Here is a 26,781-nt window from a genome sequence, read left to right as displayed (position 1 = left end):
TGAGTCAAAAGAGACAAGATAATTGTTTAAGGAGTACAAGACGGAAAAGAAAGCACAGTGAAAGAACAAGTCACTGATAAAAAAGAACACACAAATGTGGAAAACCAAATTGCGCCTCATTCACTATAGGTATGTTCCTGAAGCATTCTACACAAATTGAATTTTTATAAGAAGGAGTCTAATGATTGGTCCTTAAGTCATTGCAAGCATCGTGCCTTGCAGGAGGTAGGAGTCATCCATTGCGGTGTGGTTAGAAATTGGGAATTGAATACGGTGTCCCAACTCCCAATAGATTTGCTGCTCAGGATGGGGGAAAGTTTCTAGTTGCATCTTTTTCTACATCTATACTTCCAAGGAACTGAGAAAGACCTTTTTAAACTTCAGTGTCTATGGTATAAAGTGTTTTTATTTTTAATCATTTAAATTGTGCTTGAAGCTTTTCCAGCGTAGCTCTGGCCCGCAGCCAGATGGAGCGTGCTCTGTGGTCTCAGTCACAGCAGGGCGGGGATCATGTTCACACGTCGTGGTTTCTAGGTGATGTTTCATTTTCATTCCCTTACTGCCAGTTATTCAAGGTGAAATCTACTTCCAGTTTTTTCTTTTTTGTTTTAGTTCAGGGAGGGTTTTTGTTTTCTTTTGCTGATGTGTATTTCTTAGTGTGTCTTTACGATTTGTGATTCCCCTCCCTTAGAATGGATTTTTCCAGTTTTTATTTTGCTGCTAATACTTTAAAATAATCTTAGGATGTGTTCATTGTTGGGACAGTGCTCTTAAGTCGGTTTTAAGAAAAGAGCACTTGAGATCTCTAGGAGGGTGGTAGGACTAACTTTTTTTTTTTTTTTTTTTTTTAGGACTAACATTTTTAAATGTGCACTAAAAACTGTTCAGATAAAGAGTTTCATAGTGAGTCTGTGGCCAAGATCCACTTGAATGATGGTAACCCTGCTATTTCGGGACCTTTGTTACATGATTCACTGATTTATGGCACAGGGGCTCCAAATATTTCCTCTCTGGGTCTCCGTGGAAAGTCTTTTTAAGAGGAATGTATTTCTCACTGATCTCATACTTCCTCAGTAAAATCGCAGTGCCATTTATCTCCTGATCAAAACATTTTTTTGAAAACTGGAAGCTATGTTAAAAATAGAGGTTATTACTGAAATCTTATTTGAATTGATTATTTTTAGTGTCCTTATCAGCTTTCCGGCTTTGAGGTGTTTATTTGCTTTACGACATTTTTCTAAATTATGTGTAGACTCCGTTGGACAGAAATACTTTCTTAAAATATTTTCTTCTCTATCTCTATTCGTACCCTACATGACCCCTCTCCCCGTTCAGAGTAGTTTCTGTCTGTGGATGGCATGTTATCTCTGCTCTAGAGCAGGGGCATGGGAGAAAGAAAGCATGTTTAAAGTTCAGGTGACGGGGAATTATTGCATGAACACGTGCATCCTGCAATGATCTTGTAGAACTAGGAGAGGTGAAGGAGGGAGAGAGGATTCACACTGCTCCAGCTCCTGCTGGGGGCCAGGCCTGGTGTTAAGGGTTACCTTGTAGTATAGTCATCACAGCCCCTATGGGGATAGCTGTTGTTTCCCCATTTTTGCACATGAGGAACCTGAATTCCAGAGATGCTACGTTGATCTGTCCAAAGTCAGGATTCCAGCCCAAGTCCAGCTACTCCCAAAACCATATATTCTTTTTGCAGTACAGCTCCTGGATCTTGGTACTAGAATGGGCCTTAGAAATCATCTAGTTTAAGTCTCTCACTTTGTCAGGAAATAGAGGCTCAGAGTAGCAAGCAACTTACGCGAGATCATTCGCTACCTAGTAGCATTCTTCTGTGCTGCAGTCAACACAAAGAATCTTATTACCTGTTTCTAAAATTATTTTTGTAATAAACCCCAGTCTCCTCATCTTTTATTTTTTTGTCTGACTTCAGATCCTATTTTTTTAATATACAGTTTTTAAAGGTTCCACTCCATTTACAGTTATTACATATGTTGGCTGTGTTCCCCGTGTTGTACAGTACATCCTTGTAGCCTGTCTTACACCCAAAATAGTTTGTACCTCCCCCTCCCCTGCCCCAAGTGGTAACCACTGGTAACCACTAGTCTGTTCTCTATAGAGGTGATTCTGTGAAGGATGGAAGTAACAGAGCTTTTAAGGTACCTTTTTTAGGTAAAGGAAGGAGGCAACTGGAAACTATATATACAAACGTGTGTTTTTTTCCTGTAGCTGCTGTACCAAATTAACTCAAACTTTGTGGCTTAAAACAACTGCAGTTTCTTTCTTACAGTTCTGGAAGTCAGAAAACTAAAATTAGGGTGTCAGCAGGGCTGCATTTGCTCTGGAGGTTTCAGGGGGAATCTGTTTCCTTGCATTTTCCAGCTTCTAGAGACCAGCGGCATCCCCTAGCTCATCCCTTAGGCCTCTTCCCTCACATCACTCCGACGCCTTCCTTCTGTCATCACATCCCCTACTGATCTTCCTGCCTCCCTCTCATAAAGCTGTTTTGATGATATCAAGCCCACCAGACAATCCAGGGCAATCCCCCCTTCTCAAGGTAACTTAATCACACCTGCAAAGTCCCTTGTAAAGTAGCGTATTTCCAGGTTCCAGGGGTTAGTACAGGGACATCTTTGGGGGGATAGGGCTTTATTCTGTCCAGCACACACACACTCACACACACACATACACGCGTGCACACACACACATATGCCTGTGTGGGTATTTATGTATCACACATAAATTAAGACCCCTCTCATCCAGAATTATCTGGGAATTAGCCATTCTGGATAAATTAGTTTTCTGTATCACTGTATGCAAATCACGTTTTAAAACTTTCTTAGTATATGGAAAATGTCTGAAATGTGCTGTCTTCCTGTCTTTGAAAATGGGATCCTCTGTAATTCTCCCTCTCCTTGAGGAATTGAGGGCTACCATTGTAAAACATCAATATTGAGCTGAGCTTCAAATGCAGCGGTAAATGCAAGGGCAGGAACAACCCTGTGATAATTTTGGGAGGACTAGAAGATCCGCAAGGCCATAAAAAACACTGACGTGGCTTGGCGTGAGGTTACGGCTGTCACCGTGAATGGGGTTTGGAAGAACCTTTGCCCGCAGTTTGTTCACGCTTTTCGTGGATTTGAGAAGGTGAATGAGGAGTCCAAAGAGGTCGTCAGCAGCGTAGTGACCCTCAGTGAGAAGCCGGAGCCAGATCTGCAAGGGGACGACTTCATGGAACTCCTTACCGTGCAACACGAGGGGCTTACTAATGCAGACCTGATGGAATTGGATCTTCATCCAGCGAAAGGATGAAGAGAGACAAGAGGAAGAAGAAGTAACTGAAGAACCGAAGGGATTCACGATGCAGGAAATGGCAGGGGATTTTCTTTATTTGAGGAGGCGCTGTTAGTTTTTGAGGTACAGGATCAGAAGGTAGAACGGTACACGGAGGTTGCAGCAGCCGCTCAGAATGCAACCCAGTGCTACCGTGTCATCTCTGACGAGAAAAAAAGAGCTACTACCCAGGCATCGCTGGATTGATTTTTCAAGAGGATGGATAGAATTGAATCCAGCAAGGAACCAGATCCTGCGCCATCAGCGTCAGGCGTGAGTGACACTGCAGCTGGCCCTCCGTCCCCTATTGCTGACGATCCTTCAGCTCTGCCATCTCCCACCTCCCCTCCCTCCTCCAGTCAGTAACTTTTCTTGCCTGTTCCCTCGATGCCAGCCCCTATGTGCCAGCTGCTGTACTGCACTACTGTTCTTTCCAAGGTACTGCACTGTAAGATTTAAAATGTTTTCTTTATTTTTTGTGTTTGTGTTTTATGTATTATTTGCTTGAAAAGTATTACAGCCTATTACAGTACAGTACTATGTAGCCAATTGTGTTAGTGAGGTACCTAAGCTAACTTTATTGGATCTCGCAACACATTCCGTTTGTATGTAAGGGACTTACTGTAATTAGAAATTGGCAGAAAACATACACACCCTCTCTCATGGAAGAGAGTATCCAGATAACAATTAATCACATGAAAACGTGTTCAACATCATTAGCAGCTAAGGAAATGCAAATTAAAGCCTCAATGAGGTATCACTGAACCCTAGCGGAATGGCTAAAATAAAGCATGTTGATAGCACTAAACGCCGGTGAGGACGCAGAGAGACTGGATCACTCCGCTGGCGAGCATGTAAAATGGTACATCTGCTCCGGAAAGAAGTCTGGCAGCTTCTTATAACGCTACATATGAGCTCACCGTACATCCCAACAATTGCACTCTTGGACATTTGCCCCAGAGAAATAAAAACTTACGTTCACACAAACACAGAGAAACGTTCATACCAGCTTAATTTGTCATAACTAAAAATGGGAAGCAATCCATTGTCCTTCAGTGGGTAAATGGTTAAACAAACTGGTACATCCATATCGTGGATTACTACTCAGCAGTAAAACAGCGAAGTCTTGATACATGCAACGACTTAGACGGATCACAAGAGTATTGTGCAGAGTGAAAAGCATCCAGTTTCAAAAAGTTACATCCTGTATGATTTCAATTATATAGCCTTCTTGAAATGACAGAATTATAGAGAGAGGAATAGAGTTGTGTTTGTTGGGAATTCAGAAGTGGGGGGAGGACTGTGGCTAGTGAAGAGTCTCACAAAGGATGTTTGTGATGGACTGTTCTGTGTCTCGACAGCGGTGGTGCGCACACAAATCTACCCGTGATACAGTTGCATAGGAACACATATATCCATCAGTGCATGGATCCATCCTCTGTGTCGGTATCACTCTCCTGTGATATTGGGGGAAAGTGGGGGAAGGATGTAGGTGTTCTGTCTGTTCTTTCCTACAACCGCATGTGAATCTGTACTTAGCTCAGAATTAAAAGTTTTTAAAAAAAATAAAAGAACAGGCATTGAGGCTGAACGGGAGAGCATGGACTTTTGGATCAACAAGGTTGTGTTCAAATTCCAGCTCCACCACTTACAAGCTGTGGGACCATGAGCCAGTTCTTAACCTCTCTGTGCCTCAGTTTCTTCTTTTTTTTTTTTTACCACAATAAGTTTACTGAACATTCATTATCTCATATAGATCCAAAGTTAAAGAAATAGGGGAAAATAATTTTATTTAAAAAATGTATTTTTATTTTCATAAACCCTTAGGATTTGCTCTCTGAACCACTTTCATACATAACGAACAGCAGTGTTTACCATGTTGTACATTATGTCCCTAGTGCTTATGTATCTTACTGGGAGTGTGTGTCTTTTTTTTTTTTTTTTTTTTTTTTTGGCTGCCTTGGGTCTTCGTTGCTGCGTGCTGGCTTTCTCTAGTTGTGGCGAGTGGGGGCTACTCTTTGTTGCAGTGCGTGGGCTTCTCATTGCGGTGGCTTCTCTTGTTGCGGAGCATGGGCTCTAGGCACATGGGCTTCAGTAGTTGTGGCACGCGGGCTCAGTAGTTGTGGCACGTGGGCTCAGTAGTTGTGGCTTGCGGGCTCTAGAGTGCAGGCTCAGTAGTTGTGGCGCATGGGCTTAGTTGCTCCGCGGCAATGTGGGATCTTCCCGCACCAGGGCTCGAAACCATGTCCCCTGCATTGGCAGGCGGATTCTTAACCACTGTGCAACCAGGGAAGTTCCTGGAAGTGTGTATCTTTTGACTGCCTTCACCCAGTTCCCCCTCTGCCCACAAATCTGATCCTTTTTCTGTGAGTTTGTTTTTGAAGTATAGTTGACCTACAACACTGTCTTAGTTCCTAATACACAATATAGTGATTCAGTATTTCTGTACATTTCAAAATGATCCCCACAATCAGTGTAGTTACAATATGTCACCATACAAAGGATATTACATTATGATTGACTATATTCCCCACACTCTACATTTCATACCTGTGACTCATTTATCTTGTAATTGCAAGTTTATCATGTACCTTTAATCTCCTTCACCAATTTCTCTCCTCTCCCCACCAACCTCCCTTCTGGCAACCACCTGTTTGTTCTCTGTATCTGTGACTGCTTCTGCTAAGTTTGTTCATTTGTTTTGTTTTTTAGATTCCACATGTAAGTGAAATCATACAGTATTTATCTTTCTCTGTCTGATTGATTTCACTTAGCATTATACCCTCTAGGTCCATCCATATTGTTGCAAATGGCAAGATTTCATTCGTTTTTATGGCTGAGTAATATTCCAGTGTGTGTGTGTGTACACTACATCTTTATTCATTCATTTATCGATGAACACTTACGTTGCTTCCATATCTTCTATTGTAAATAATACTGCCATGAGCATAGGAGTGCATATATCTTTTCAAATTAGTGTTTTCATCTTCTTCAGATAAATGCCCAGGAGTGGAATTGCTGGATCATATCATAGGAATATAAATTGGTGCAGCAACAATGGAAAACAGCATGGAGATTCCTCAGTTTCTTTATTTAATAAAATTTTTTTGTTTTATTGAGATATAATTGACATATAACATTGTATTAATTTTAGGTGTACAACACACTCATTTGATATAGGTATATATTTTGAAATAAGTACCACAGTAAGTTTAGTTAGCATCTACCAACCTCACATACTTACAGCTTCTTTTTAAAGTGAGTACGATAATAATGCTTCCCTCCTTTACTCATTTTGATGATTAACTGGCTCAGAGTAGTCTGAGCTAGGTTTTTCTCTTTTTTTACATTTTATTGGAGTATAGTTGATTTACAGTAGTTGTGTTAGTTTCAGGTGTACAGCAGAGTGATTCAGTTATACATATATATACATATATCCATTCTTTTCCCATATAGGTTATTACAGAGTATTGAGTAGAGTTCCCTGTGCTATACAGTAGGAGTTTGAGATTAACATACACACATTACTATATAAAATAGGTAACCAACAAGGATCTACTGTATAGCACAGGAAACTCAGATAGGTTTTAAAAATATGGTATTATAGACAAAAGCCACTCATCACGTACACTGGATCATAAAAGTATTTTGTCTTTTCATCTAGCACTTAAATAGCTAGGTACTCTCACTTCTCTGCAGAATTTTAATATCACAGGTATTCTCTATTTTATTAACTTCTGCCCATTCCTCTCTACTTTGATGGGATTTACTCTGTTCTTTTTTCTTCCTTTGGGCACAACTCAGGAAACTTCTTCCTTTTTAATATATGCATTTGAAACTGTAGATTTCTCTTTCATTAACTGTTTTAGGCCAATCACAGATTTTGGTATTGGCAACCCAACATTTTCACTGTCACTCAGTTATAAACATAGCTGATTTTTTTTCTTTGATCCAAGAATTATTTGAAAATGTATTTTTCAGTTTGCAAACGTATGAAGGGGGACCTTAATAGTCTTAATAATTTTTGGAAATACGTTAAGCTTTCTTTGTGGCTTAGCATGTGATCAGTTTTTATAAATGTTTCTTATGTGCTTGGAAAAGAATAAGTATCCTTTAGTTGTTGAGCATGGAATTTCATCTTCATTCAGTACCTTAATTTTGTTAATTTGGCTTTTCATATTTTCAGTATCCCATTCCTGGGCATATATCTGGAGAAAACCATAATTTGAAAAGATACATGCACCCCAATGTTCATTGCAGCACTGTTTGCAATAGCCAAAACATGGGAGCAATCTAAACGTCCATCGACAGAGGAATGGATAAAGAAGATGTGGTACATATATATATATATATATATATGTGTGTGTGTGTGTATACACACACACACACACACACACACACACACACATATACAATAGAATATTACTCAGCCACAAAAAAAGAATGAAATAATGCCATTTGCAGGCACATGGATGGACCTAGAGATTAACATACTAAGTGAAGTAAGTCAGACAGAGAAAGACAAGTATCATGTGATATCACTCATATGTGGAATCTGATTTTTAAAATTGATACAGATGAACTTATTTACAAAACAGAAACAGACTCACAGATTTCAAAAACAAACGTATGGTTACCAAAGGGGAAATGTGGGCTGGGAGGGATAAATCAGAAGCTTGGGATTAACATACACACACTACTGTATTTAAAATAGATAACCAACAAGGACCTCTACTGTATAGCACAGGGACCTCTACTCAATATTCTGTGATAACCTATATGGGTAAAGACTCTGAAAAAGAGTGAATATATGTTTATGTATAACTGACTCACTTAGCTGTACACCTGAAACTAACACAACACTGTAAATCAACTATAATAAAATTTTATGAATAAATAAATAGTGTGTCTATTTATATCAACTTTACATTTTCTTCTAGGTTACCTTCCGAACCAGAATTTATCACTGTAATATTAACAGCCAAGGCGTGATCTGTCTGGACATCCTGAAAGACAACTGGAGTCCGGCCCTCACCATTTCTAAAGTTCTCCTGTCCATCTGCTCTCTTCTTACAGACTGCAATCCCGGTAAGAGACTTGTAATCCAGTGTAGAATTGGAGCTACTCAAGGCTTGAATGTCAGACCTTAGTAATTTGTTTACCACCGCCAATACTACCACTAGCACTATTATTTTTATTCTTATTGATCTTAAATTTTCATAGTTTGTAACTGCTTTCTTTTTCAATTCAGTCTGGTCATTGGTCTTTCAAAAACTTATTATTTGCCAAGAAGGAAAAAGCATAGTGTGATAAGCATGAATGAAAAATCATTTTAGATGGGGAAGTGCATTTAAAGAATGCGTTACAGGGGCTTCCCTGGTGGCACAGTGGTTGAGAGTCCGCCTGCCGATGCAGGGGACACAGGTTCGTGCCCCGGTCTGGGAAGATCCCACATGCCGCGGAGCGGCTGCGCCCGTGAGCCATGGCCGCTGGGCCAGAGCTGATAATAAAAATTCAAATTGAATAGCTAGATGTTTAATTAGGTGCCTACCAGAAGATGTTCACTTGGGAAACGTGGGCTATTAAAATCTGACAGCCACCAGGCAGCACCACACAGACGTCACCATTTTCGCATCTCAATAATCGTGCATCCTTACAAGCTATTAGGGCCAAAAAACTCCTGAACTAGGAAATACCCAAAAAGTCAACGAGGAAATACAGCTTCCCAGGAAACCTGAAAAGAGCCTATGGCCAAGCCCTGAGGCTTGCTGGTGTGCTTAATACTGAAAATTCTTACTTCCTGTCTTCCTAGATGCACGATTACATGTCTTTGACCAGCTTCTTTTAACTAAAAGACTAACCAACTGCCAATTTTTTTACATATTTGGGTGTATTTTGGAAAATACAAAAATCCAAAGGTTTTTCATTGGGATTTTCATTGATGTTCTCAATGAGAAATTCTTCATTGAGTAGTTAATTAATAGTCTTAATGTTTTTTGAGATTCCATCTACCATGTTCAGGAATGAACTCACTAGATAAGTGAAGTTTTAGATGAGAGAAATTGCAAATGGGAATCGAGATCTCTCTTAGGTCCCTGGCTGGTTAATAAAACGTGAAGAAATTATCATCTTTTCCATTTTTGTATGTTTGTTGTTTTTCAATAATAAAAATTTTTTTAGTGAAGGCATTTAAAAGCAATCTAATTAAATTGTGATATATGTAGACTATATATAACAAATTAATGGTTTTAACACCAAAAAGAAAATATAGTTGTGCAAGATCATTATAAAATATTTTTTAAATTAATTCGTACTTCATGCCAGATAGTGAAGTTCAATCATGATGTACTAATTTAAAACTAAACGACAAATACTTTGTTTTTTCAGTCTCACTATTCCCATTTCAATCCTGTTTATCTCTGTGACTGTATAACCTCATTTGGAGGTCTTGTCTTAAAAAGGCTTTTTGTGTGTGTGCTATTTCCTTTCGGAAATGTTGCAACGTGGGGCTACATCTGCCTCCCCACTCTCCAGAAAATACTTCTTCTGGGGTTTGCTGAAATTTGGAGACGAGGGGTTTTTCTGTTTTTTAGAGAAAAAATTTATTTTGAGAGGTAAGTCACTTATTCAGGAAACTTTTGGTGTCACGTTACCATGCCGTACACCTTAAACTCACAGTGTTATATGTCGGTTATAGCTCCATAAAACTGGGGAAAAAAGAAAGAAAGCAAAAAAAGACTTCTGAGACTCTACTATTTATGAGGCACTTCTGAGCCTCACACAAGGTGAATAAGAAGTCTTCACTTCTTATACATGGAATAAGGTGTCACTTCACACTTAGAGAAAACTTGGTGCTGAGAGGCAGTCCTTACCCCAGAGGGAACCACGTGAGCTGAAATGGACCCATCACCTCATTCTCTTCTCTATGGAGGTGACGCTCCCCCAGAGCCTTCTCTCAGCAGTCAAGAAAGGTTTCTGTTCCGTAAGTTAGAGTTTTTTCTGTGTCTCAGAAAATTAGAGACACATTCTGCAAAAAAAATTAAAAAATCACCCCTGGCTAAAGCAAAATCACATAAATAGGATAAATAGATTTTGAAAATTATGCTATGAATAGTAAGAAAAAACCTAAAGCTAGTAATGTTCCTTAAGTGTCACCAACTAGAGATAGCCTATCTGGTATAAGAATAGAATACTCTCTGTAAAACACATGGCAACAAACTAAGTGTTCATACTTTAACACACATAAAAAAGGTTTCTAATCGGCACATCATTTACAGGTACGTTCACACTTCTGGGGTTTTAAACAAAGTTATCAAAAACAAGTCAAAAAAGCCCATTGTTTTGTTCAGTGGATTTATTTCACACTGTTTTCTGGTACACTTCCTTCTAGTCTCTGTTGATTTTTCTCCCTAGATTTATGTTAAACTTCAATCTAACCTATTTTCAAACAGTCACAAATGTAAGTTTGATAGACTATGAATAAAGATTTTCTTACACTGAATCTGCAGACCTATTTTAACACCAGAAGTGCTGTCAGCTCAGAAGCAGGCTTTGCATGAAGACACAGATTTAACCAGCTTTATAAGGGCTCCCACTCTTGTTCCTGCATGAACTGGGGGGTTTTTTTCATCTTTTTTCATATTTTTCTCATAATTTACATTTGTCTCTTTCAAGAATTTCGGTCCATTCAGAACAGATGTTTTGTGTTTCAGTGTGGGGCTGCACACCCTTTCTTGCATGGTATTGATAGTCAGCAGATATAGATTTAAAAACCAGCTCCACTGTTTATTACCTGTGTGACCTGGTACCAGCCATTTAACTTTCCTCACCCTCCGTTCATTATATCAAACGGACGTTATCCTCAGCTGCACCTAAATCACAGGATTCCTGTGAGTTTAAAATGAGATGGTGTATGTGAAAGCCCTCTGTCAGCATAATGGATTGTTCTTGATGTTATCTCTCAGAATATTTAGGACTCCAAATGGGCATCCATTTGATGTGATAAGTACCCACTCAGCTGCATTTAACTGAGAGAAGATAGTATTAAATAATCTCTAACAAGCACCACCTCCTCAGCATGGACCCTCTTGGATTTTTTAATCTGAAAAAAAAGCCTAGTCCTGAATTAGTAGTGCCGAGACTATATTATCTCTTGGGAAGGATTATCTGTCAGGTGGCAGATGTCCAACCGTTACCAGCCAGTGGACGGGTGCACCAGGGGTAACTGTTCTGTTCCCAGCAGGTCTGTTCTAGGCAGGTCTCCCTGTTCACACTTCACAGGGGTGTTTATTGGGCCTGCCGTGACACTCTGCCTAGTCAGGCATAGCTGGCTGCCAGAGTATGGCTGTGACACACTGCTGGGGGCAAAGGGACAGCCAGAGGAGAGGAGGTTGATGGGCTCAGAAGGTCAGCACCAGCCTCCCGGCTCCTCTGCCTGTGGTCCTGCCTGGTGAACATGATGTAATCCATGAATTGCTGAAGTTTACAGTAGGAAACACGTTTCCATCTTTCATGGCAGAGCCCCTGTTTGTAAACACTCTCTTCTCAAGCGTGTATAAAACTTAAGCTCTGTTCTATTTAATGTCCTCTTTCAAAGTTGGTTTTTGCTGTTTCGTGGTTGCCTTTTCAAACTCTTAGCTGTTTTAGCATATCCTTTATATGAAATCTGTTGATTTATTATTTAAAATCTGCCTATATAACGGTCTTCAGGCCTATTAATAATGGGTATTTTCCCTCATACAAAATGAACTATACTGGGAACACTGACAGTTATGAGATAAAATAAGGTCAACAGTTTTCCTGTCCCAAATGCTTTATTCACAGAGTAATGTCCAGAAATATTAGTAATTTTTTTTCATAAATCTGCGTAACATCTGGCATCATTAATCTCAGTTCTTTCTGCTCTACTACTGTTGATTTCTAAAGTGTTATGAACTTGTTTGATTCTTTTGTTGTGGTGGTGGTTCCCTAAGTGCTGAAATGGAAGATGTTGGCATTTCATAATATGGGGAAATTCTGAAAAGACAACTTGGTAGTTATAAACTTTTTTGTTCCACACTCTCAGTTCATTTGTACCTAAGCCTCTGTTTCTGTGGTGTGTTCTTAATAGAACCATTCAGGCCTTTTTTTTTTTTTTTTTTTTCTGCTGCAAATCTCTACTGAGCTGCTAAGCTTTCCCCTTCATTCTGACTGTGACCCTCAGGCTACTAACTCCTCTCTGCCTCAGCCTTCTGGTCTGTATAATAATGTAGGCATAATGATAGTGCCTACCTTAGGAGACATCATGAGATTCTTGTGAACTGGTTTGATTTTAAATGTGATTCTGACACTGTGTCATGCAAAAATTCCCCCCCAAAAAACATATACCACTTAGGAGATGATCGGAAATTGGAAAACCAAGTATTGGATATTGAGGAATGATTGCCAGAAATTTTTAGGCATAATAAAACAGAATTGTGAGGCTGAATTTTTTATCTGTCCTCTCCTTTTAGAGATCCATACTGAGTACTTGGCAAATACACTCTGTGTATTTCATTCCCTGATAATCTGCTTCACACTCCAGGCTGCCTGCGGTGAGCCTGGCCAGCAGGGTCCCGCGTCCATAAACAGCCGAGAGGTCGTCGTCCACCACTTTTCAAGCAGGCAGAACGCCCCAGGCCAGGTCACTTGAAGACGCTCTGAGCACACCCACAATCGTCACGCTCCTCCCCTCCCCCGCATCATCTGCCGAATGAAATCAAGGATCGGGTGCTCCCAGTCTCAGATTTATGCAGATCTTTATTAGAACAACAAGTGGAGCTAAGAATGGCAGCTAATTAACCCTCCGCCTTACACAGCGATTAAGCCAAGGGTGCACGCAGCTGCAGCTTCCCTGGCGAGAGTTCCGTTCTTCCCAGATGCAGCAAACGGAGGGAGGAATCTGCTCCCCGGGACCCTTTGATAGGGTTCAAATGGCCTCCTCCTTCCCCAGCATCACAGCCCTTAGCTCCAGATCTCTTATGGCCTGTTTTTAAACAACCAATACAATCCTTATCCACCAATTGTCTCAGATACATTAACTTTGATTGTTACCAATTGCTTGTCTTTGCCCTGGTTATGATTCCATAGTAAATTGTGTTACTATTAAATATTAAACTTTTTGATAGTGACTGCTGAGGGGTGGGGACCATAAAATAGGATTAATTATTTCAACACAGATGTATTTGTGTGGATTATTCACACTAAGTTTGTGAGCTCTTAGGCTGATGCAAGGTACACAATGGAATTTAAGAGAATTCCATTGCTTACAACAGCAGCGCAAACCTTGCTTCCGCATACCCCATTCTACTCCTACACTTGAGAACTGGCAGAGAACAGTTTATTTAACTTAAGTTTAGGGAAAGCTGTAAAAGTGATAAGCCTACCTGTTTTCAAAGCAGGCTATCTTAACGGGAATGCAAAAAAAAAATTGATTTTTCTAGAACAGACATTACAAATGGCTACGTAGACATCAGATATCTTCTGATACCTATGACTTTTTTTAAAGTGAGAAACTTATAATGTAGAAATACACGGTACCACATACAGCTAACTTCAGACTGTTTTCCTTGTTTGTGAAGAATTGGCTTCTCTTCTAGAATATTACATGTTGAATTCCAAAAGCCATTCCAATCAGTACTTCCAAATATAGATGTAAATAAACTATAATTTGTAGTCATTTATCTTCCCTGATGCCTTATACAAGAAAGAGAAAGCTGTAGTTATATGTAGTTAATTAAACTACCTGGTATTTTAAATACCAGGAGTTAAATGGGGACCAAAAAAATGTATAAAGGGCTTTGGGTTCTGGCTCAGAGTTCGCTGTAGACTCCTGGGGTCACTGCCCCGTCTTGCCCCATCGGTGCCCATAAGCTTACTCAGATCAATTTGGAAATATGCTGTCTAGGGTGTGGAGGTTCTAGAAGAACTGAGGCTTCATTGAGAAGGATGAATAAAACCAGGGAATGTGCATCATTAAAGAAAACGACGTTTCAGTTTTGCGAATGAAAGATGTTTCACAGAAATTATTCTGTACCATCATAAATTAGGTTAGAAAAAACCAGAAAATAGAAATTCTGAGATATTCACCTTGACCTATATATTTATAATTGTGACTCTTGAATGCTATTAAAAGGATTGTCTCCCTACCTTGTCACTCTGTAAAAAGAAACCCTTTATAGTTATCTTACAAGGTATACTGGCGTATAATAATGAAACTGAAAGATCCAGTTGTAACATTTTGTCAAAGGATGATTTTCTCGGAAATATAGAATGATAAAGGAAACTTAAAATTACCTGATCATGGGTTCAGACTTTGGATTGCCATGTAGTGAAACAAGGGAAAAGGATTCCTCTTTGAGACAAAGAGTTGCCAGGTAAGGATTGGGGGCTTTAGCGTGTAGGTGAGAGATAGAGGTGCAAGTGTCCTAATCAGCCTTTGGTGTTTCTATTGATGCTTCATGTAGGCAAGTCTTTTTTTTTTTTCTGCCCGTAGACATAAAATAAACTTTATTTTTAGAGCAGTTTTAGTTTTACCGCAAAATCGAGCAGCAAGTACAAAGTGTTTTCATATACGCACACCCACAGCCTCCTCCACTGTCAGCATCCTGCACCAGAGTGTGCATTTGTTACAGTCAATGGACCTGCATATAGGCTTATCCCTCAGTGTGCGTAGATTACGTTAGAGCTCACTTCTGGTGTTGTACACTCTACAGGTTATGTCAAGTGCATGATGATATGTACTGTTACAGCACCACATAGAATAGCTTCGCCGCCCTAAGAATCCTCCATGCGCCACCTGGTCATCCCTTTCTCATCCCTAACCCCCAGCAACCACTGATCTTTTTCCTGTGTCCATAGTTTTGCCTTTTCCAGAAGGTCATATGTTGGAATCATACAGTATTTACCTTTTCAGATTGGCTTCTTTCAATTAGTGATATGCATTTAAGGTGGCTCCATGTCTTCTCATGGCTTGATGGCGCATTTCTTTTTAGCTCTGAAAAATATTCCATTGTGCGGTTGTAGCACACTTTATCCATTCACCTACTAAAGGACACCTGGGCTCTCTGTTATTTTCCATGGATCTATTTATCTATTCTTTCACAGTGCCACACTGTTTCGATTACTGTAGCTTTATAGTAAATTTTGAAGTTGGAAAGTGTCCGTCCTGTGACTTTGCTCTTTTTCTTTAATATTGTGTTGGCTATTCTGGGTCTTTTGACTCTCCATATACTTTAGATTCAGTTTGTCGATATCCACAAAATATCGATAACTTGCTGGGATTTTGGTTGGGATTGTGTTGAATCTGTAGGTCAAGTTGTGAAGAACTAGCATCTCGACACATTGAGTCTTTCTATCCATAACACAAATAGCTCCATTTATTTAGTTCCTTTTTGATATCTTTAATCAGAGTTTTGTAATTTTCCTCGTATAGATCTTGTACACATTTTGTTAGATTCATACCTAAGTATTTCCTTTTATCGGGTGCTAATGTAAATGATATGGTGTTTTTAATTACAAATTGCACTTGTTCATTACTGGAATATAGGAAAGTAATTGACTTTTGTACATCAACTTTGTGTCCAGTAGCATTGTTATAATTACTTATTATTTCTAGGAGAATTTTTTTGTCTCTCAGATTTTCTACCTAGACAGTCATGTCATCTGTGAAAAAATACAGTTTTATTTCTTCCTTCCTAATCCGCATACTATTTTTTTCATTTTCTTCTTTCCTTCTTCTTAGTTAGGACTCCCAGTGTAATGTTGAAAAGGAATAATGAGAGGGGACATTTTTGCCTCTTTCCTGACCTTGGTGAGAAAATGAAAACTTCCTCACCATTAAGTATGATGATTGCTGTAGTTTTTTTGTAGATTCTTAAAATCAAGTTGAGGACGTTTCCCTCTATTTCTAGTTTGCTGAGGGTTTTTTTCATGAATGGGTGTTGGATTGTCAGATGTTTTCTCTGCATCTATTGATACAATCACATGATTTTTCTTCGTTAGCCTGTTGATGTGGTGGTTTTACATTAATTCATTTTGTAATATTGAACCAGTCTTACATACCTGGGATAAATCCCACTTGGTGGTGATGTATACTTCTTCTTAGATATTGTTGCTAATATTTTGTTGAGGATTTTTGCATCAATGTTTATGAGAGATATTGGTCCGTAGTTTCCTTTTCTTTTAATGTCCTTGTCTGCTTTTAGTATTAGGGTAACGCTGGCCTCAGAATGAGTTAGGAAGTATTCCCTCTGCTTGTATTTTCTGGAAGAGATTGTAGAGAATCGTTATAATTTCTTCCTTAAATATTTGGTTAGAATTCATCAGTAAACCCATATGGGCCTGGTGCTTTGTGTTTTGGAAGGTCATTAATTACTGGTTCAATTTCTTTAACAGGTATAGACAGTAGGCAAGTCTTTATCTGACATAACCTTCACTTTGCTATCTTTCCTGAACAGCCAATGTGTCTAGGTTAAAAAGAACATTAGCTGCTTATTATTCTTTTGATAGATCATTGTCCAGAAATGCTGACCTCCAAAAGCTTTGTTGCTTTCATAGTTAAATATATCTCCTTCGTAGGTTTGGTTCTTTTAAAGATGGTAAAACTAGACTTTACCATATTTGTTGATATATGGGATGAGATGCACTTAAAACGTGCCCATAAAGTTTCACCTTCATACCTTAACTTAAGAAAAGGGCCATTGGGGAAATTGCTCCCAGTGGTGAATATGAAAATACAGCCTGGGATTTATCATCTTCCTGTTTTTTTTTTCTGGCTTCCATTTCCTTACCTCTGACCCAGGGAATAGCTGTGACCAGGGAAGAGCTGTGCTCTGGCGTTCCTAAAGCAGGAAGATGAATCCCAGGGTCGCAACTGCAATTCCACTCTCTCTTTAACCATTGTGGAGTTGTCCACTCATCCTTTGTAAGGATTCTGATTGGTGTGTCCCACGACAGCATGTACAGTAAAAATCTCACCATTTCAGTATAATTAAGAAAAGGCCAGCCTGATTAGTTATTTTTTAATGAATTGTAGGACATTTTAAATGAGTGAAGACCGAATACTTTTAAGCACATATAGGGAACATTAGTAAAATGTTTAGACTGGATGCCCTGTAGACTCTGCTTTACCAAGGAAAGGGGTGGAAGTGGGTTTTTCACGTTCAGAAAAATACAGAAAATGGTTATAATGAACCCTAATATATCCCTCACCTAATACAGATTCAAAACTTACTTTTATTTAGGGTTGAGGTATTATTACAGGTTAGCAAGTACTCTTTTAGACAGGCTAACTAGTCTCAGATAATATTGCTTTCCACCATCCATTTTCACGGCAACCCTTTTTAAAAGGGATGAAACAGTCAACTTCAGGACGGGTTGTTGCCTCACAGTTATTAATATTTGTTACTGAAGGGTGCAGTGTGTGTTGCTGTGGACAGTAGGCCACTGAGTGAAGTCATTTTTTTAAGGAGAAATGACGATAAACTATTTAAGTAACACACGTTTGACATCGTTACCATGCACTGTAGTGTTTTAATATGGAAACTTTAGAATTCTGAAACATAATAAAACACCTCTAATTGTCCAGAAATGCACTTGTGTGGACAAAACATTGGATGATTAACAGTTTGCCTTTTTAATTTGGATATTTGAGATCGTATTGTCTGGGGAGAAATATCATAATTATGGGAATTTGAAGAGTTCATGTAGCCCTACCAGTGTCTGGCACCCTTAACGGATCAGCCGTCATCTTTATACTTTTCCTTATTTTCTAACTCAGCCTTCCATTCAAAATTGGGCCTGGGAAGGGGCTGTCAGTAACGGCATGTGCAATCATTCTTATATTAAAAAGAAGATGTTTCTAAAATGTCAGACTAATTATTCCTACCCAACAGCAATAACTTCTTTCTCTTTTTCTTCTCTTTCTGTTTGTCCTTTAAGAGGTCCTGGAGCCTCATGCTTATTATGCGTGTTGAATTTCTGGTTGTGTCATGTTGGTGAACAATCCTGTACTAAGCAGTACAGGACTTCCTTTAAACCACAGGCATATGTCTTTCCATGACAGGTGTGTTCCTGGGAAAAAATTATAAATCAAAATATTTTTGGTGTATTTGAAGAACCTTTCTGCTGCAGAGTAGCCTATGGAGGAGCGAAATGAAGCACTTTTAAACTTGAGTAATAAACACCCCCATTTGTTTTTTCTTAAAAATGCAAGAGTTTTTTCCCCCTAATTCAGCACTGCCTTTCCTTTGAGGGCATTTCCCCAAATTAGTCATATTGTTTGTGATATTCAGGTGCCTAGACCAGCTGACAGAAGCCTGCCAGCCGTGTGCCCAGTGGGCAAGCATGTAGGCAGGACCTTTTGGGAGGACTTCACATCAGTGAAGAGCTTCGTGGCCACACCTTACCCCGGCGACTGACTCTTTTGTGCAGACTGGCTCTTGTGATGGAAACGTGTTCATCCACAGTCTAATTCAAATACATAAGGGAAATTAGGATGAATGGAGACGTAGAGGACATGTCTTTACAGTATATTGAGCTTTGGATGCCAGCGTTAGGTTTTTATAAGAAAAACTCTAGAAAAGATCACTCAGCTACAGTGCATGAATAAATAACCCTGTTTCACTCGGGCAGTGACACGTAAGAGTACCAGCCACCCTGGTCCTCTGTAGAAGGGTGCATTTACCTGAGGAATGTGTGTGGTTTTTATCTAGGCAAGGGTCACATAGGGCTGGTGTATAGTAACTTCAGCCTTATCCGGAATAGTTTTGAGCCTGCAGAGAACGCATGCTTTCAATGGAGTTACATTCCAAATACTGTGGAGAAGGAATTCCCTGGCAGTCTGCAGTTAGGATGCCGAGCTTCCGCCGCAGGGGGCCCGGGGTCAGTCCCTGATTGGGGCACTAAAATTCCTCAAGCCACGTGGCGTGGCCAAAAACAAAATAAAAACAAACCAACACAAATACTGTGGGTAGCTTAGAGTTGGGATTCATCACATCTGAGCTCCAAATAGCCTGCGTCTAGTTCGGTAAAAGTTTTTAAGTGAAAGATTACTGTTTGTGGGAGGGTTTTGTTTGCTTGTTTGTTTAATTCTCTGGAAAAGTGATTAAAAGTTGCAGTTATTCTAACCAGGCAAAGAAGCCTTTGATTTGCATGCGAGAGTTGCGTTTGGGGAACTCATTTCTAGCCATGGGTATATTCATAGTGTTCATCGTGGAAGAGGGTATCTAAGGTGAAAAAGAAGGGGGTTATAGATGCATGTACTCCTTGATTATGTATCTGTAGTGGCTTTTTCTTTTTTCAAGTGGAAATATCTTTAGTGTATTTTCTTGTAAAAATAATGCATGCTTCTTAGTTTTTTCTTAAATGTCCTTTAAAGGTAAGTATTTAATTTTCCTTGGAGGCTCTTTGCTCTGCAAACTCCAATTCAGTGGGACTCAGCAAAGTATATTTGTCAGTTACATTTGTCTCATTATAATATGGTGTAGGTTTAGACTCACTGACCTCAACTTTTTAGCCCTGGCTTTGACCCGCTTCTGCTTAGCATTCCCTGTGCATATTTTCTTATCCCTTAATTAATATAAATCTAGACATGGATTCGCTGTTGCTACACATTTTGTTATAAAGTCATCTCTTGCTGTCCCTGCAATAATAACCTGTAATTTATTGCTTTGGAAGTTGATCTCATTAAAAAGTTGCTGTATATATTAACTCGTGATGGAAATTCTCTTCGATCTACTTTTTAGAAAATGTCACTTGAGGGTTTTCCTTGTTAGAAATCAGCAGTGATCTATTTTTTCTTTAGAGAAACACAGAGGAAATGATGGGGTGGTCTGAATCAGTACTTATCCATTTCTACACTCTCCCCAAACTGAAGTCTTCCTCCACTAAAATCAATTAATGAATGTATTTCTTAGTGTCAGAATTTAGTAAGTTGTCTGTTTTTGAGGTGTTTTCCTCCCCATAAATTGTCTTCAAATCTTTAACATCTGATGGTCTTTTGGGAATTGGGTAAAGCTGTTGAAATATCTGTTCTGTCCTTGTCAGTGAAAGGCTCTGAAAACACAAATAAGAAATTGAAAAGTGAAGCAGACCCTCGGTATAAATAAACACCATCTTTACTCGCATGGAAATGTGTCTTTTACTCAGAACTCTTTAGCCAAAGAATGATTTAAAGACTATCTTTCCTTTACTTGAGTAATCTCTGAAGAGTCGAGGACATTTAGGCTAGATCTTAATTAACTTTTTCTTTATTTCTTAAATGAAGGTCATTTAAAGATAAAGATTACAGTGGTGGAAAAAGGGCTCATTAATTCTGCTGAATCTAGAGTAAAGCAAGATTTGTTTTAAATGATAGGGAAGGAATTATGCAAGACTTGTATATTTTAGGTCACAGGTCTTTCCTATTCCCCTAGATAACCTCTCCCAGTGGGTTTTTGTTTTGTTTTGTTTTTTACAGTTTAGAACCAGTAATAAGTTTCTCACTCTTTAAAATGAGCCGCCTTTCCTTCTGTACTCCCGTCTTTTTTTACTTTGGTCATGAGGTAGCACAGCACTGATTTAATGCTTAGTCACATCACTCCATTAACCCGTATAATGAATATGCGTACTAATTATACGTGCTGCTTTTCTGTACCTCTGTCCATGTTCTTTATTATGACTTACTCTGTTTCTGTTGTGATCATTTTATTGAGCATAAGTATTGATATTTTATTGCCAATCATTTGACTCTGTTTGGGCAGAGTAAGGTATATATAAGAGATTAAAGTTCTGCTATGGTAGGTTCACGGGGAACATTGAGATTAAAGTTCTGCTCTGGTAGGTTCCAAGGGGAACGACCCAGCATTCGCTGTTTGGCTTTATTGAGAGCTTCAGTCAGGAGAAACGTAACTGCATCAGGCTCTGCTAAGTGGTTTCGTTCCAACAACGAGAGGTATTTTTTTCTGTCTGTTGTCCAGCTGTCCTGTGGTCTCTGGGTCTCCACACACATAGAAAGGTACCCGCTCTTAATGCCAGGCAAGGATTTGCCCCAGGTGTCTTTTCTATCACTTAGAATATGTAGAAATTATGAGATGATTACGGAGCTGGGAATAGTCTGTGTAATTCTCTTAGATCTTCACTATATGCCACTCTTTTCGTTTTGGGCTGCACCTCGCAGCCTATGGGATCTTGGCTCCCTGACCAGGGATTAAACCCGCGCCCCCTGCATTGGAAGGCGAAGTCTTAACCACTGGACCACCGGGGAAGTCCCTGAGTTATGGGGTGGTGGTGTTTTTCTCTATATGCCACTTTTGAAACTCCAAGTGCTATTTCTTGGTTGGTTAATTTCTTTTGCAATTCAGACTTCTCTCCCCATTCAGTCCGTGTCTGTAATGTCGTGGTTTGTTAATACTTGTTGGTGGTCGATGGGACCATTCTAACATTTACTGTCAGAAACACCTGTACCTGGTTTACGAATGACATAGCATGGATTTTACCTACTGTAAATTTTATAAGCGGATACATGTTTAAAATGTGATAACAGCGTGAAACACCCTCCAGGATGTTGACTGTCCCCCCACCCCTGCCTCCCCCACTCGGAAGGACCCCCCAGCCCAGAGGCCATGGGCCCCTGATAGCTTTTCTCTCGGCCCAAGTCCCCGTGTGGCTGTCACATTCCCCGTTCAGGTGACCCTTCCGGGAGGACCACCTCTGAGCTCACTGACATCACCCTGGCACACCGGGGAGGCCCCTCTGTGATCACACCGGCTGTTAAAGAGTCTTTACGCACAGAGGACTTGTTGATGAAGCAGCTCTGTGAGCAGGCTGGAGGGAAGAGCGATGCTCTTGAGGGAGAGCCCTAGACTCCCTCCTCCTGCAAACAGAAGCAGCCAGTGTCCGGTGAGCCACACTCCCACAGCGGCCTGTTCATCACCGCCTTCGGAAGAGCGCCCCCTTCAGGGATCCTAGCAGAAAAAGCGGTCGAGGAAGAGAACGGACCACATCAGAGGTCGTCCAAAAAGTAGTGCAACCCAGATCACCTTTTGAAAGAGACAGATGCTGGAGCTTCACAAATGCTTTCTTCCTCACCTTTGACCCGCCCTCATTAGCCCAGGGGCTCTGCTGCACTTTACTTCCTGGGCTTCGTGATATAAAAACAGAGCACCTCTGCACAAACCCCGCCTGGGCCCCAGGCTCTGATTTGACTCCTCACTCAAGCGTGAAGGGCCCCCTATCCTCCGAAGCGATCACTGAGCTGGGTGCAGGGCGAAGTGAAGGGGACCAGCCACATACTTGTCTCTTGAGGACGGAGCTTTGTGGTGGGTGTCTCCTTGGTTATTCCTTCTCCTTTCTGCCTTTTCCTACTAGGCGGTCTCTTCTCTTTTATATGTATTTCCGGCCTCTTGGTTTTTCCGCTGATTCTTCTCTTTTTCTTTTCTTTTTTTATCCCTGTTGGTCACCTGCTGCCCTCCCTCTTTTTTTTTAATTGAAGTAGAGTACATTTGCAGTGTTAGTTTCAGGTGTACAGCATAATGATCCAATATTTTTATAAATTATACTTCATTTGAGATTATTACACAATATTGGCTGTATTCCCCATGCCAGACAGTATATCCTTGTAGCTTGTCTATTTTATACATAGTCATTTGTATCTCTTAACCCCTTCCCTTTTCTTGCCCCTCCCCCATCCCTCTCCCCACTGGTAACCACTAGTTTGTTCTCCATATCTGTGAGGCTGTTTCTGTTCTATTATATTCATTTGTTTTTTCTTTTTTAGATTCCACATGTAAGTGAAAGCATACAGTATTTGTCTTTCTCTGCCTGACTGACTTCACTAACTATATAGTGTTCTCTAAGTCCGTCCACGTTGCTGCAAATGGCAGAATTTCACTCTTCTCTGTGGCTGAGTAAGGCTTCATTGTGTACATATACCACACCTTCTTTATCCATTCATCTGTTGATGGGCACTTAGGTTGCTTCCCTATCTTGGCTGTTGTGAATATGCTCTTATAAACATTGGGGTGCATGTATCTTTTTGAATTAGTGTTTTCATTTGCTTTGGATATATACCCAGGAGTGGCATTGTTGGGTCACATGGTAGTTCTGTTTTGAATTTTTTTAGAAACCTCCATACTGTTTTCAGTAGTGGCTGCACCCATTTACATTCCCCTAGGGTTCCCCTTTCTCCACGTCCTCGCCAACATTTGTTATTTGGTATCTTTCTGATGATGGACATTCTGACGGGTGCGAGTTGATATCTCATTGTGGTTTTGATTGCATTTCCCTGATCATTAGTGATGTTGAGCATCGCCTCATGTGCCTCTTAGCCATCTGTATGTCTTCTTTGGAAAAACGTCTACTCAGGTCTTCTGCCCATTTTTTAATCAGGTTGTTTGTTTTTTGATATTGAATTATATGAGCTCTTTACATATTTTTCATATTAACCCCTTATGAGATGTATCATTTGCAAATATCTTCTCCCATTCAGTAGGTTGTCTTTTCGCTTTGTTGATGGTTTCCTTCACTGTGCGAAAGCTTTTAAGTTTAATTAGGTCCCATTTGTTTATTTTTGCTTTTATTTCCCTTCTCTGAGGAGGCAGGTCCAAAAAGATCTTGCTTAGACTTATGTCAAAGAGTGCATTGCCTATGTTTTCTTCTAGGAGTTTTATGGTTTCCTGTCTTACATTTAGGCCTTTAATCCATTTTGAGCTTATTCTTGTATATGGTGTGAGAAAATGTGCTAGTTTCATTCTTTCCCATGTAGCTGTCCAGTTTTCCAAGCACCACTTATTGAAGAGACTGTCTTTTCCCCGCGCTGCTCCTCCCCTTAACTTTTTTAACCTTTCTTTCACCCAGCAAAATGTTAATTTAAAAAAAAGAAGAAATGAAATGAAAAAAGAAGGAAATCCAAGCTATCTTTTTGATTTATTTTTGTTTTGAAAGAGCTTTATTTATTAGTATCTCTATAACCAGATGACTTAGCTTGTAGTGTCTGTTGGCCTAGGGTAACCTTGGAATATTCCATTTCACTTCATGTGCCAAGTAGTGACTCTTGTTCTTCTGGTATGCCAGGGCAGGAGTGGCCCGACAGCTCTCAAAAGGGCTATCGTGTCAAGTCTGAAACTGTGGCTGAACACTGTGAGTGGTGTCAGAGCGGGCGCCGTTCGCAGCCAGTACATACCTTCTTAATACCATGGCCTCTTTCTCCAGCTAACCAGCTTCTTTTTATAATCTAGTCTGGAAAATATATTAAATACAAAGTCCTACGCTCTGTAAGTACCACTGCCAAAGCCGTATCATGCACATAGCACAATGATCTCATTTTGATGTTCATAACATCTTTGTCCTGTGTGTGGATGGCATGTTTGAACACAATGAAGGTTATACTTTGCCACGTTAAAAAAAATATTAAGTCAAAGGCACCAGATTATACCGAGTTTTGAAGGTGTCAGGAAGACAAGAGTGTTGCCCACCTCTTTCTCTCACTAGATAAGTCGGTGTACTCATTTATGAATTGAAGACAGTGCTTCTGACCCTGACTGTCTTGCAGTGTTATTGTAAAGACACAAGGGGCTATGTATCTGTAAACACTTTGAAGACTGAGTATTGTTGTACAGAATGTATTGAACTGAAGGCCCATGTTAACTCTGCAAGGTGTGATGACCTTTGAGATGTCTAAAAAAACAATTTTGTTTTTTGAATAAAATCTTTAAATTGCTCCTTCATAGTTCTGTGAATTTGGAGTTTCACATGTGACAGAATTTACTTTCTAGAAGGAAAGTAACAGGAGGAATGAATTATAAATCAAGCTTGACTTAATGATTTCAATTTGCTTTAGTCTCCCATCTTTATAATCCAGGTAATTTAAATATTCATTGCTATCCTCTGTCATGTATTAAATGAAGTATAAATCTGCTTCTTTATTCCCAGCACCCATAATGCACAAACTGTATGTCCTCATGCAACCTCATCCAACCAAAAAACTCTCCAGGGAACTTTGTCTTATTTCAAGCCCAAGCCTTTATTAATCTTACTGCCACCCCTCATGTTCCTTTGCTCTTACCTTGTATAAAATATAAGTCTCAGGTCTAAAGACAGCTTAAAACATATCAGAACATTATATAGGATGGCAAACTGCACAGAGAGAAAGTTCCAGAGATTGAAAAGGGATTTGAGTCTGCGCATGTATCAGAAGAAGCCACCTGGGACCAGCGAAAGAGCCTCCACAGAGCAGTAGACACAGTGATTCCTGGAGCTCACGCAAGACTCCCTGTGAATGGAAACACCTTACAATAAACAGGAAGTCCCCAGAAGACATTGCCGTAATAGTAAGGGTAAATTAGCTTTGCAGCAAAGGCTACTCTGGACCTGCCCTAACAAAGTTGAAAAGCAAGCGTGAAAGGATCAAACTTTGCCTAAATAAATACATGCTAGAACAAAGTACAGCATTCTTTAAGGAAACAGAACAAATTCCACCACCCAACAGTGTAAAATTCACAGTGTTGTACATCCAAGAAAATAAGACTGGGCATTTTAAAAGCAGGAAAATGGAACCCATAACCAGCAGAAAAACTAATTCATAGAACCAGACCCAGAAATGATAGAGGTGATGGAATTAAGTAGGCAAGGACGCTACAATGGCTATTATAAATAAATTCTGTGTGCTTAAGAAGGTAGGGGAAAATGCAAACATGATGAAGAGAAAAACAAAGTGTTAAAAAGATGCAAATGAAACTTCTAGAGATAAAAAAAAAATACAGTATCTGACATAAGCACATTGGATGGGAGTAACAGCAGATTAGGTGCAATAGAAGAAAAGATCAGTGAAATTGAATGTAGTAATAGAAACTGTTCATAATAAAGCAAGAGAAATAAAAGCCTAAAAGAAATAAAATGAACAAAGCTAAAGTGAGCTGTGGGACAACAGGAAGCTATCTAACATACTTGTAATTGGAGTCCCAGAAAAGAGAGTCAGGAAAGAAAAAATTTTTGAAGAAATAATGGAACTTCCACTTCCAATAACAGGGACTGGATTTGCCCTCCCACCTAAAACGACCAAACAGATTAGACTGCATAAAAATTTTTAAATTCTATATGGCAAAAACGCCACAAATTGTTGACAGATACCAATCTTGCAACATATACCATGGGCAGAGAGTAGTTACTGTCCCTCATATAGGAAGAACTACAAATCAACAAGTAAAAAAACAATGACTGAGTAGGAAAAAATGGCCTAAGCAAGCAATTCATAGACCAACGAACTGTGACAAAGAAACACTGGAAAAGATGTTCAGACTCTAGTAAATACTGACTAAAATGAGATTTCCCTTTTTAATCACTGGATTGACGAAAGTAAAAAGATTAATGACATCCTATATGGGGAGTGTATAAGGAAAGACACAATTATACATTGTTTGTAGGACTCTAGATTGGGACACCATTTTT

The 26,781-nt window shown here is 39.6% G+C and overlaps 1 protein-coding gene across 1 annotated transcript in view; it reads left to right on the top strand.

The window, feature by feature from the left end:
- Positions 1-26,781, top strand: part of LOC309822845 (ubiquitin-conjugating enzyme E2 E2) — a 355,948-nt gene that overhangs the window by 298,308 nt on the left and 30,859 nt on the right. Inside the window, exon 5 of the mRNA XM_082654894.1 lies at positions 8,280-8,427. Coding sequence (XP_082511020.1) covers positions 8,280-8,427 — 148 coding nt within the window. The remainder of the gene's footprint in view (positions 1-8,279; positions 8,428-26,781) is intronic.

This window comes from Grampus griseus (genome assembly GCF_964374135.1).
Source record: "Grampus griseus genome assembly, chromosome: 5".
NCBI classification, from domain to species: Eukaryota; Metazoa; Chordata; class Mammalia; order Artiodactyla; family Delphinidae; genus Grampus; species Grampus griseus.
This window is presented reverse-complemented; position numbering and strand designations above follow the sequence as displayed.